We start from the raw sequence: 13,936 nt of genomic DNA, 5'->3' as shown, positions 1-13,936 counted from the left end.
GGATGGAGTGGAGGTAGGGGCTTAGTACCATGGCGGTGGTCGTAGTAGAACGCCTGCTTGGCCTTCTGACCAGCAGCCCTTCGTTTAACCTCTCTTTTGTTGGGCCATTTAGGTTGAAGATTATTCTCCAAGGTAGGCAGGGTTGTCCTGATCTTCCTCCCCATAATAAGTTCCACTGGGCTGAAGCCTGTAGTGGTACAGGGAGTAGACCTATATCACATTAGTGCTATCAGTGGGTCATTGTGCCGGAGGATTTCCTTTGCAGTCTGTACTGCCCTCTCTGCGTGACCATTTTGCCCACTAGAACTGAGGGCCATTGTCACTCACCACCTCGTCAGGGATCCCAAACCTAGCAAAGGTCGACTTCAATTTCTGAACAACCTGGCCACTGGTCGTGGATGGTAGGTGCAGCATTTCCATAAAACGTGAGTAGTAGTCCGACACAACAAGGTAATTATTCCGGTTGTGTTCACAGAGATCCAGGGCTATCCTTTGCCATGGACGATCCGGCAAAGGTGTGGAGATGAGCGGCTCCCTTGTCTGTGTTGGCCTCTGTGCACTTTAAATCGTGCTGTGGTTACACACAGTCAACAGTTTCTCTTTGGTTAGTTAAACATTTGAAAGAAAAGTTGAAACAGTTAAAGTAAAGAAGGATTCCTAATGTTAGTGTGATAATGAGATCAAAGTGAAATAATGAATAATAAATGAATAAAAGAAAACTATTTTAAATAGTCTCAAACTCTTCAAACACTGAGTGGAAAAAAGAGGCCTTAATAGAAAAACAACAACAAAACAGGAACAGGTGCAGAGAGAGTGATGGTGTTCAGGATCTTTACACCAATACAGGAAGTCTGGACCAGATCTCAGTTTAAAGGAATCTGATTCTGTGGGTGTTACCCGACAGATGAACAGAAAATAATGCTAATTTGAACAGGTTTAGTTCAGTGTCCTGAGAAAAAGGCTCTTTACGTTGGTAAAGACTTTTACGTCACCCCCGGTGACGGGCCCCTTCTCTATGTGTCCCTGACACCGGGTCTCATGATCCCTGATCGTGGCTCTCCCCGAGAGACTTAAGTAGTTCCCAACTACACTCCATATATACGAAACTGAAAGTATACTCACACGAAGTCGTTCCCAGGTGAGGTCTGCTTCAGAAGTGTGGATCCGTGCCCATCGAGGGGGAGGCAGACGCTATACAACTGGCCCAGCAACAAACCGTACGTCCTGGGACTTCTCAACAGGCCACCTAGGGCCCTGGCTGACGCCCGTGTTTGTGTGACCTCCTGATCACCAAAAGGATCACAAAAGCAGGAAGCTCACTACACAAGAAAACAGATCTTTCAGATAGGATGTGCCTATAATAAAGCCTCCCCCAGCACCAGAGTAGCTGGAGAGGTTGTCAGAGACAAAGGAATGTCTCTGATCCTGTTGCTTGAACGAAGACTTACAAATTTAAGTAACACAATGACAACATTTAACAAATTGACTCCAACAGCACCTCAAACAAAAATCCCCCCTCCCGTGACATCACGTTCCACAGCCCTATAGGGAGTGTGTCCTCCAGTGCTCGTTGTCGTGTTGTTAACGTCGGTTCACCCTCATACTGTCTGTTTCCCAGTGAATTCTGAGCCTTGGTTTACCCCAGTTTAGTTTCGTTGTTTTTGTATCACTTCCGAGCCTGCAATAAAGCAGTGTTTAAGTTTACGTTCTGCCTTTGAGTCCAGCGTGTGGGTCCTTTTTCCTGCCTGTGCACAGCTGTTACATGACAAAATGGCTAGCTAAATGGTGGTTTGCTTCTCTCCAGCTTTGCTCCCACAGTGCGAAGCCTTACATGTGGAGTTGGATTGATTTATTTGGTGATTTCAAATTGGCCATAGGTGTGAATGTGAGTGTGAATGGTTGTCTTGTCTCTCTGTGTTGGCCCTGTGACAGACTGGTGAACTGTCCTGCCTCTCTCCCTCTGACAAGTGGGACAGACCCCCTCCCTCAAGATTCAAATATATACATATACACATGCCTTTTATATTTGTCATGTTGAGAAGCTTTCATCTTATCAACACTCATGGGAGTATTTGTTTCACTATTTAATCTTTATATCTGCCGTTACTCACTTCCTCTTCTTGATGGGTTTTCCATCCGCCTGTAGCTGCGCAGCTACATTTATACATGTACTCTGATTAAAGTTTTTCTGTAAATATGAACTCATCTTAGTTACTTAGTTACAGTACACAGGATTATTTTTTCTCCTTTTAGATTAAAATACACACAAAAGTACTTTTGCTATAAGTTTCTCCTCTATGTGGCACAAATGCTTCACCAATCTGTGCTGATGCAAAGGTGCCTTAAACAAGTGATGAGAGGTATTTTTACTGCTGCCTTCAAACATCATTCATAAAGCCACACAAAATTAATAACTCTGTGTTTCTACAAAGTTACTGAAAACAAACGCAAACAGAGAAATGAACTGAAGCTGAAGTGAACACAGAAAGAGGAACAAACTGATGTAATCTGACCCCCGGTAGCCAGGTGTGGCAGCTGTATTTGCATATACAGTGAAACTACACGTCTGCCAGTTTAATGTAGGTACTGATGAAGCAGACAGGTACCAAGTGAAAGAAGAAGACACAGCAGACGTATGTATTTCATCTTTTCATTTCTTTCATTGTAATTCTGTGTCTTCTTTCCTGTTGCAAAGTGGATGATGGGTCAGCTTGCTTCCTGTTGAAATTAAATAAATATTTTAGTTAGTACATATTATTAAGCTGAGCGAAGACCAAACCAATTGATTATACAGGATAATGTTCACCTCTGTAACGGGGCCCTGACACAAAACATTTAAGAACCTTTGCTCTGGACAGAGAAGACTGAGGGAGACCACACCCTGTGCACCATCTCTGCGTCTGTTGGTTGGACTGAACCATGAATTTGGTCTTTTGTATATTGAGACACGAGTTATTTAAGCATATGATGACTTTACGTGCTTTGACATAACCTGTTAATGCCTCTGGTTGATGAACTCTGTTGGTAATTTATCATGTTTCGGATTCAGAGAGTTCAGTCAGTCCTGGTAGTGAAACAGGACAGGATATTCAAAACTCGTACAGTTCTTAAAACAACTGTTATTATAGATTAATATGCTGCACATCATTTATGTAACTAAATCATCAATATTTTGCAGTTCAAACATTTCACTTGATAAGAAATTAAGTAGCTAGGGGCAGGAAGCTCATCAAAACATTAGAACAAAGCAGTGAGACTTTAAACTTGTTTAACCAGTCGAGCGGTGTAGGCATGTAAAATCATCAATACAGTGAGCACCTGCATTCAAATTATTAGTATCTAAGAGAAAAACAAGGAAGTGAGCTGAAGGATAAAACACATTGAATGTGGACATTTGGTGAGCTTTAATTTATGTTAATTATATTCATAAAATTATATTATATATATTAATTTTATGTTTCTGTTAAGAATGTGCAGATGAAACTGATTTCTTATTTTTTGGGTATGACAACTTCTTCATTAAATTATTATGTGAAAATGTTTCTTTAAATCGTGCTGTGGTTACACACAGTCAACAGTTTCTCTTTGGTTAGTTAAACATTTGAAAGAAAAGTTGAAACAGTTAAAGTAAAGAAGGATTCCTAATGTTAGTGTGATAATGAGATCAAAGTGAAATAATGAATAATAAATGAATAAAAGAAAACTATTTTAAATAGTCTCAAACTCTTCAAGCAAAGAGAGGCCTTAATAGAAAAACAACAAAACAGGAACAGGTCATATCGTGGTGCAGAGAGAGTGATGGTGTTCAGGATCTTTACGCCAATACAGGAAGTCTGGACCAGATCTCAGTTTAAAGGAATCTGATTCTGTGGGTTTTACCCGACAGATGAACAGAAAATAATGCTAATTTGAACAGGTTTAGTTCAGTGTCCTGAGAAAAAGGCTCTTTGGATCTGTTAATTTTAAAGCCTGGAGGAACCTGTAAGAACAATGAAAGAGATGAAATATTTATTCACAAGTTTAACCTTTACTGTTTTACAAAGAACAAGAAAGACGGTTATGTAAAATTTAGCCTTTTGAATGTATTACTCCAGATCTCTTATTTGACAATTATATTATATTATATTATATTATATTATATTATATTATATTATATTATATTATATTATATTATATTATATTATATTATATTATATTATATTAAACACATCAGTACCTTCATATCAATCAAAAATCTCAATAAACAGAAACGAAGCAGAATTATTCTCACTTTTCTCTTTCATCAGGTGACTGCAGGTGTTAAAAACATGGAAAGGTATCACACTCAACACCTCACATTAGATTCACTGCTACAAGAACAAATACAGAAAATATTTCCTTCATGCAGTAACTATACAACACATCTGTCTACAAGATAATCATCTGTTCTTTCTTATGTTATCAGTTTATTTTAACCCAGCACTGTTAACAAACACTAAATGCTTTTATTTTGTTTAATTTAACACAAGAAGCTGTAATGATAAAATGTTGTACTACAGCGACTCATAGAGATCCAGGCTACATGACAGTAACTGATCCATCCCATCTGAAAGGAGACAAAACTCTGAAAACTGCAAAGACGGTTTTTACACAGCCTGAAATGTAAAAGTTTAAAACTAGACAGACTAAAGAGGACAGAAATCATTCAGTGTGAAGAGCTTCAGACTTTATAGGCTTGTTGTTATATATATTCCTCTAACTGATGTTATTCCTCAGACCAGACTCTCCCAAACCTGAGCCTGAGCCTGAGCCTGGACTCAGCTCTGTGACTATGAGGGAAAGATCCAGTCCACAGGGAGTCCGTCCTGACTTTAAAAACAGGAAACTGTCTCCTGATGAGAAGTAAGAGTTGCTGAATGTTAAACGTATCTTACAGCTGTCCACTTCAACTTGCCTTCCATGAATAATAAGTGAGAGTTCTTCTTCTTCTTCTGCTTCTTCTTCTGCTTCTTCTTCTTCTTCTTCTTCTTCTTCTTCTTCTTATTATTATTATTATTATTATTATTATTATTATTATTATTATTATTATCATTATTATTATTATTATTCACCTGGTGATAAAAAGAACAAAAGGCAGCTGAATTAATATCCTAAAGAGGAAGAGCTTCAACCTTTATAGACTTAATGTAATGTTATTCTTGTGACTAGTTCTTAGTCTGTGCACAGTGTTGGGGAGTAACGGAATACATGTACCGCCGTTACGTATTTAAAATACAAAATATGAGTACCTGTATTCCGTTACAGTTACCGTTTAAAAAGGTGGTATTCAGAATACAGTTACTTTGTTGAAATAAATGGATCACACTGCGGTACTTTCCTGTTTCATATTGTCGCGGGTCAGGACTGTTTGGTTTTGTTTGACAGCTACGTTCTTTTGTTCCAGGCGGCAGCGTTACGGTTGCCATGGTTACAGGGCGACGCTCTCTCTCTCTCTCTGCGACTGTGTGTTTCCTGGGTGAGAGAGCGCCTTTTCGTTGTTGTTGTGCTAAGCTAACAGGCAGAATGCTACAAGCATAGCTCTAAAGAACGTAGCATCATGGGCAGTGTAGTCCGTGTTGCAGGGAGAATGGACACAAAGCTTGTTTTGAAGCCAATGGACTGCTGTTATGTGTATGTGAGCGAGGAGGCAGAAAAAGGGGAGTGGAAAGGTACGAGTTGTCATCGAGCAAAAACGGGAGCTGGAAGCATGTAAATATAATAACCACTTCAGCCAAGAAGAGTGCCTGACGAGCCCAGTTGTAAGTAAGCTATTAAGACTCGACTGTACACCGTGTTCGTGTTTTCCTCCGAAAACAATACGTTTCGTTGGAGCAGCCTTTCAACGCCCCTCTCTGTCTCTCGCAAGAAAAGTTGACCCACACAACAAAGTAAAGCTATTTTTCGGCTACGAGCCGACAGGGACCCCGCCGTATTAGTCAGAGGTCCCTTTACTACAGTTCGGAGTCGTGGACCTTCAGTAATAGTAATAAATCACACAGCAATAGTACATTCACGTTGTTGTAAAAAGCATGATAATATATTAAGTAATCCAAAGTATTCAGAATACGTTACTGTCATTGAGTAACGTAACGGAATACGTTACAGAATACATTTTAGGGCATGTATTCTGTATTCTGTAATGGAATACATTTTAAAAGTAACCTTCCCAACACTGTCTGTGCAGCTTTTGTATCTGATCGCTAAAAATAAAAAATTTTTCTCTCTCATGATGTTTTTCTCTGTTCACCAGGATCAGTGAGACACCAGATGCTCCTGAAGCTGATCCTGGACCCACATGTCTGTCTTTGAAGAGTGATCGGTCAAAGGATGACTTCATCTACTTTAAAGGAACAAAATCTGTTGCTGCTGAGGAGTAAGAAAAATGTCAAATTTACCTTATTACTGTTAATACAACTGCCCTTAGTCCTGAAGTTTAAGAGCTCCTGGACATTTCATTCATTCATTCTTCATTCACTCATTTCTTTTCAAGCTCCTTAGACTATGATGACCTGGATGACTGAGAAGCTTCACAGACATTAATTCATTCACTCAATTTACAGGCTGTGCTAACTTTTCTTTAATTTTTCATTCATTTAATAATGCTGCTGTGGTCTCGTACGCCAAGGCTCTTAATTTAGTGATCAGTGTAATCAGTTTAAAGGATTCAAGCTAAATCAACTTAGTAATAAAATATTCAAAGAAAATCATCTTGTATTTTTGTACAAAATGGTTACAGTTTCTTCACGTTGTCTCCACAGAGCTGATCAGGAGAGTTCAGATGTTTCAAGTCTTCAGCATCAAACTGATCTGGACTCAGTATTTAAGGTTTGTACATGTACACCAAACTCTGTTTGTAATTATTTTAAATTTGCACTTTTTAGAGTATCAACGATATTAACGTGTCTGACAGGAAAAGAAATCCAATACTCGTCATATAATAATGGCAAAATTCAACACAATTCTTGTTAAATTAAAGTTTCAAAGTGCTGAACAATAAGAAAACTTACAATGTAAATTAAAAACAATTTAAAATGCAAAAGAATGAGCAAGAAAGAAAACCCACACACATTATTAAATCCTGAAAAGGATTTGATAAAACCATTAGCAGCTAAATATTCATTTTGGAACAGCTGATTAAAATATAAAGAATAAAGACAGAGTAGAGCCCAGAGGCAGGAGAGAGCAACAGATCATTGAGACCTTGATCAAAGCAATCTCAGGATTATGATGCGAACAGAAGGCAGATTGAAATTTTAAAAAGATCTGATTGTTTCTAATATCATGAACTAAGTGGCAACAGATTGATAAAATTTATACTGTAGAGATAAAATTGGGGGGTCAAAACGGGCTTTCATGAACTCATATGTGAGGCCATTTATGTACACATGCATATAACAATTTATTATCTTTTTTTATTTTTAGAAATGACAAAGAGTGTTATTCAGAATGTTGTAAGGAAAAGTATTTTAAGAAAAATGATGCAGTGATGTTATGAAACAATGAAATGTTGAAATTCTTTTTTTTCTCTGATTGGAGTTTGTTTTAAATTTTGTTTTAAATTGTTACTTGATTATTTTTCTACTCTTTTTTTGTTCAATCGAAAAGAAGCACAAAATATATCTGTAAAAAAATACTTTTACTATGAAAATCAGATTTTTCATTAATTCAGGTTGTGTCATTTATTTTCCAGATACTGGAGGAAAACATTATCACTTTTGTGAAGAACGAGCTAAAGAAGCTGCAGAATGATCTGAATCCAGATTATTCAGAGTGTCAGAGGGATAAAGAGGAGGTGTTGGACAGTGAGGAAGAGAAGCAGAGAAGGAGCAGCAGAGAGGCATTTCTGAAACTTGCAGTTAACTTCCTGAGAATAATGAAACAGCAGGAGCTGGCTGACTGTCTGCAGAGCAGTGAGAGGATTTCTCTTCATAAATTCAGTCTTTACAGGAATGAAATTGTCACATTTTCTATAATCATAACACTCATGTTTCTGGTGCTTTCCTGTAGAAAGTCCTGATCCACTTTGTGAGAATACATTTAAATGTAACCTGAAGAAGAAGTTCCAGTGTGTCTTTGAGGGGATTGCTAAACCAGGAACCCAAACCACTCTAAATGAGATCTACACGGAGCTCTGCATCACAGAGGGAGGGACCGGAGAGGTCAACACTGAACACGAGGTCAGACAGATTGAAATGTTTTCCTGGAAACCAAACAGACCAGAAACAACAATCAGGTGTGAAGACATCTTTAAAGCTTCAACTGGAAGAGACAAACCAATCAGAACAGTTCTGACCAAAGGAGTGGCTGGCATCGGGAAAACATTCCTAACACAAAAGTTCACTTTGGACTGGGCTGAAGACAAGACCAACCAGGACATCCAGTTCATTTTTCCATTCCCATTCAGAGAGCTGAATTTACTGAGGGATAGAAAGTTCAGCTTAGTGGGACTTATTCATCACTTCTTCACTGAAATCAAAGAAGCAGGAATCTGTAACTTTAAAAAGTTCAAAGTTGTGTTCATCTTTGATGGTCTGGATGAGTGTCGACTTCCTCTGAACTTCCACATCACTGAGATCCTCACTGATGTTACAGAGTCCACATCAGTGGATGTGCTGCTGACAAACCTCATCAGGGGAAAGTTGCTTCCTTCTGCTCATATCTGGATAACCACACAACCTACAGCAGCCAATCAGATCCCTGCTGAGTATATAGACATGGTTACAGAGGTCAGAGGGTTCACTGACCCAAAGAAGGAAGAGTACTTCAGGAAGAGACTCAGAGACAAGGAAGAGGCCAACACCATAATCTCTCACATCAAGACATCACGAAGCCTCCACATCATGTGTCACATCCCAATCTTCTGCTGGATCACTGCTACAGTTCTAGAGAGTGTGTTAAAAACCAAACAGGCTGGAGGAAAGCTGCCCAAGACACTGACGGAGATGTACATTCACTTCCTGGTGGTTCAGACCAAAGTGAAGAACATCAAGTATGATGGAGGAGCTGAGACAGATCCTCTCTGGAGTCCAGAGAACAAGAAGATGATTGAAGCACTGGGGAAACTGGCGTTTGACCAGCTGGATAAAGGAAACCTGATCTTCTATGAATCAGACCTGACAGAGTGTGGCATTAATGTCAAAGAAGCCTCAGAGTACTCAGGAGTGTTCACACAGATCTTTAAAGAGGAGAGAGGAGTGTACCAAGAGAAGGTTTACTGTTTTGTCCATCTGCGTGTTCAGGAGTTTCTGGCTGCTCTTCATGTCCATCTGACATTCACCAACTCTGGTATCAACCTGCTGGAAGAAGAAGAAACAACCTCAGTGCAGACTGGAGAATCTTCAGTAAGACAGTTCTACCAGAGTGCTGTGGACGAGGCCTTAAAAAGTCCAAATGGACATCTGGACATGTTTCTCCAGTTCCTCCTTGGTCTTTCACTGCAGACCAATCAGAATCTTTTACAAGGCCTGCACACACAAATAGGAAACAGCTCACAGATAAATGAGGAAACAGTCAAGTACATTAAAGAAAGAATGAATGACACTCTCTCTTCAGAGAAAAGAATCAATCTGCTCCACTGTTTGATTGAATTGAATGATGACTCTATAGTGAAGGAGGTCCAGCATCACCTGAGTTCAGGGCAACTGTCTAAAGTTAAACTCTCTCCTGCTCAGTGGTCAGCTCTGGTCTTCATCTTACTGTCATCAGAAACAGGTCTGGATGTGTTTGACCTGAAGAAATACTCAGCTTCAGAAGAGGCTCTTCTGCAGCTGCTGCCAGTGGTCACAGCCTGTAAAACAGCCCAGTAAGTATCCAGTTTAATCCTGGCAAGAGATTACTTTAAAGTGTTTCTTTGAAGACTTTGGAGAGTTTACTGATATTTATGTTTCTAGGTTGAGTGGCTGTAACCTCACAGAGAGAAGCTGTGAAGCTCTTTCCTCAATTCTAAGTTCTCAGTCCTCCAGACTGAGAGAGCTGGACATGAGTAACAACAACCTCCAGGATTCAGGAGTGAAGCTGCTTTGTGTTGGACTTGGGAGTCCACACTGTATGCTGGAAACTCTCAGGTTGGCTGATTCTTTGTTTCAGGAGATTTGGGTATTTCACAACTGTCATTATTTTATAGATTTAATTTCTGTTGTGGTGTAAGCTCTGAGAGAGAACAATAGAGTAGAAGTGAAACACACACACTTCATAAATCAGAAAAATATAACTTTATTTATGATTGTCCATCATAGCAAAACAGACAGAAAGTCAATGTGTTTTGTTCTTTTTTTAAAGTGAGTTCACAAAAGCCAGTTTGATTGTTTTTTTTAATAACTTTAATTGAAATCAGAATCTGTTAGTTCGACTGCATGTACATCAGCATATTCAGAGCAGTTCATTACAATGATGTGACATGTTGATGTGTTTGAAGGCTGTCAGGCTGTCAGATCACAGGAACAGGCTTCACCTCTCTGGCCACAGCTGTGCGCTCCAATCCCTCCTATTTGAAAGAGCTGGACTTGAGCTATAATCACCCAGGAGACTCAGAAATTAGGCTTTTGTCTGATCTAAAGGAGGATCCACATGTGAAACTCGACATGCTCTGGTAGGAAAACAGAATTTTTTTTCTTCAACATATTATAAGGAAGAACAGATATTTACTTGATGTGATTTAAGGGTTTTTTGTAACTATTGACTTGATGGCCAGTAATAATAGTCCACCCAAGCACCTGAGATATCAATGGAAAGCATAGGATGTCTTCTACTTAGTATATCAGGACTTAGTAAGGTAGCTCAAATAAGTCAAAAAATATAGACCAAAAACAAATGTCCATTACAGGGGACATAAATGAATACGCTGGTTCTACTACTGGGTGAGCTCCAGTGAATTGTATCAACAGAGAGGGAGAGCATGGTGCATTACACTGTAAATACATTACTTTATCTTTAACCACCTCTGCTTTCAGTGAGAATATAAAACAGGCAGAATTTTTCAGCTCTGACTTTGTCTGTTCTCTAGTTTTTATTAAAGTTATGAAAATGTTTCTAAAAATGTTATCTGTAGCATCAAGTGATTTCATCCTCACTCTGTCTGTAAAGAGGACATAAGGCAAGCAGGGAGTGGACCCTGCATGCAGGACTCACTAGTCAGATGTTACTAACAGCTTTAATGAGGCTGGATATAACCTAAGCAACTAAACAAAAACAACAGTGTTGGGAAGGTTACTTTTAAAATGTATTCCATTACAGAATACAGAATACATGCCCCAAAATGTATTCTGTAACGTATTCCGTTACGTTACTCAATGACAGTAACGTATTCTGAATACTTTGGATTACTTAATATATTATCATGCTTTTTACAACAACGTGAATGTACTATTGCTGTGTGATTTATTACTATTACTGAAGGTCCGCGACTCCGAACTGTAGTAAAGGGACCTCTGACTAATACGGCGGGGTCCCTGTCGGCTCGTAGCCGAAAAATAGCTTTACTTTGTTGTGTGGGTCAATTTTTCTTGCGAGAGACAGAGAGAGACGTTGAAAGACTGCTCCAACGGAACTTATTGTTTTCGGAGGAAAACACGAACACGGTGTACAGTCGAGTCTTAGCTTACTTACAACTGGGCTCGTCAGGCACTCTTCTTGGCTGCAGTGGTTATTATTATATTTACATGCTTCCAGCTCCCGTTTTTCCTCGACGACAACTCGTACCTTTCCACTCCCCTTTTTCTCCCTCCTCGCGCTCACAGACCCATAACGTGTATGGCAGTCCATTCTCCCTGCAACACGGACTACACTCCCCATGATGCTACATTCTTTAGAGCTATGCTTGTAGCATTCTGCCTGTTAGCTTAGCACAACAACAACAACAACGAAAAGGCGCTCTCTCACCCAGGAAACACACAGTCGCAGAGAGAGAGAGAGAGAGCGTCGCGCTGTAACCATGGCAACCGTAACGCTGCCGCCTGGAACAACAGAACGTAGCTGTCAAACAAAACCCAAACAGTCCTGACCCGCGACAAAATGAAACAGGAAAGTACCGCAGTGTAATCCATTTATTTCAACAAAGTAACTGTATTCTGAATACCACCTTTTTAAACGGTAACTGTAACGGAATACAGTTACTCATATTTTGTATTTTAAATACGTAACGGCGGTACATGTATTCCGTTACTCCCCAACACTGAAAAACAATAACAGGAACAACCTGACTTTATACCAAACAGATCGACAGAGGTTAAATGAACAATGAAGGAGGGGGCAACAAAGAGCAGAGTGAGACACAGACAATAGGGCTGAGTGGACACACCCGGGGACACAGCTAAACAAACACAAATTGATGAGACAGGGGAAGCAAACATGAAGCACATTTAGATGAGGAACTGTCAAAATAAAACAGGAAGTAACAGGATACTGAGAGTGTGACAGAGACACATGAACTTGACAGAGACAGAAAGGTAGACAAACATAGAGACAGAGACTCAAGAAGTGACAAAGAGAAAGCAATGAACAAACTGAAACTCCAGGAATCAAAATAAACAATCACTATAACCAGGAGTATGAAATAACAGAAGTAAAACTAAGCACAAATGTATACTAAATAATTAAGAAATCCAGGAGCACTAAATCAAATACATATCTAGTAACTAATAACTATCAAAACTCAGATTATAAAAAAACAATCAGAGAATAATAAAGATCAGCCAGAATATAGAGTCCAAAGACAAAATCTGGATCAAAGCCCCCAGGACCACAACAGGTTCAGCAGCAGTCCAGGCAATTAACTTTGACAAGGTGGCATTTGACTCTTTTTGCAATTTCAAACAAACAAAAAGATGTATATTTACAACGATACAGTCAGAGTACACTCAGAAGGAAATATATCCACGGTTAAAATAAGTACATTAATATCTGTGATAGACTGTAGAACAGGAGACGAGCCCCCCCATCAGAACACTTAGAACACGCCACAAAACTGATAATGAGCAGGCAGAGGGAGGTTTGTCTTCACACCCCCCCGTTCAGTGCTGCCCGTTAGTGATGTGTGATACCACTGATTTCCTTTCCGATCCAATACCAAGTAAAATTCAGGGTGGTATCGACAATACTGATCCGATACCGATACTTTGTACAAAAACTTTTATCTTTTATTGTATCTCAAATTATAGCGTCATAATGATTACGGGACATCAGATTACTTGTTCTTATCACTTAATAATGCAGAATTCATCATATAGAAATAAAAAAAAACAAAACTGAAGTTGTGGTTATTTGAGCATGTTGCCTGCCTGCAGCACTAAAGGACTCCGTGGAAGACTTCTGTCTCGCTCTAGCAGCATCTGTCCCTCCCCTCCTCTTCAGTTCGCCTCAACATACGCTCGTTATATTCTGTGATATGATTTACTCTGAGGTGTTTGACATGGTTAGTGATGTTGCCACAACACCTCACTTTCTTGCCACATGTATCGCAAACCACGTTTTGGCTGTTTGTGGCTGTAAAATACGTCCTCGCATGACTCCAATTACGCTCAGCTATTGTTGTGAGTGTGCACGCCAAGGGGCTGCGACACATTTATACAGCTATATTTCGCACATGACTATGAAAGGCGGAAGAGGAAGTAGTTCCTTCCAATATAGACAATCCGAATGATACAGTTTCTTTCCACCTTGTTCCTGTTAATGATAAACTACAATTTTACCCAAAATTATTAAAATATCGATATTTTAATGTGAGAATCGATTCTAGAACAGAAATGATTGGTATCGGAGTATCGGACTACTGCGGAGTCGGGGGTCTGCTTGTCTCCACCCCAGGGAAGAGGGTAACACTACCTGGGTCTAGGTACAGTTTCCCCCTCCAGGGGCAAAGATACCTGGACCTGGGGTATAGAGTACATTTAGGGAGTGTGATTGTGTGTACAGTGTCTCTTTA

The 13,936-nt window shown here is 39.5% G+C and overlaps 1 protein-coding gene across 1 annotated transcript; it reads left to right on the top strand.

Moving 5' to 3' along the window:
- The first annotated feature begins 4,741 nt into the window (after nt 1-4,741).
- On the top strand, nt 4,742-10,610 carry LOC143416690 (protein NLRC3-like). The gene is made up of 7 exons (XM_076882160.1): nt 4,742-4,881; nt 6,269-6,391; nt 6,777-6,843; nt 7,709-7,928; nt 8,026-9,820; nt 9,909-10,082; nt 10,433-10,610. The coding sequence occupies exons 1-7, from the start codon at nt 4,742-4,744 to the stop codon at nt 10,608-10,610; spliced, it is 2,697 nt and encodes an 898-aa protein (XP_076738275.1).
- Nucleotides 10,611-13,936: the final 3,326 nt, after the last annotated feature.

Source organism: Maylandia zebra, linkage group LG3 (genome assembly GCF_041146795.1).
Source record: "Maylandia zebra isolate NMK-2024a linkage group LG3, Mzebra_GT3a, whole genome shotgun sequence".
NCBI classification, from domain to species: domain Eukaryota; kingdom Metazoa; phylum Chordata; class Actinopteri; order Cichliformes; family Cichlidae; genus Maylandia; species Maylandia zebra.
This window is presented reverse-complemented; position numbering and strand designations above follow the sequence as displayed.

What these genes read in the sequence shown, in the direction of transcription:
- LOC143416690 (XM_076882160.1), top strand. Translation starts at nt 4,742, where the DNA reads ATGTTATTCCTCAGACCAGACTCTCCCAAACCTGAGCCTGAGCCTGAG. An exon ending in AAATCTGTTGCTGCTGAGGA is followed by an intron (nt 6,392 to 6,776) that starts GTAAGAAAAATG and finishes TTGTCTCCACAG; the next exon opens with AGCTGATCAGGAGAGTTCAG. An exon ending in ACAGCCTGTAAAACAGCCCA is followed by an intron (nt 9,821 to 9,908) that starts GTAAGTATCCAG and finishes TTATGTTTCTAG; the next exon opens with GTTGAGTGGCTGTAACCTCA.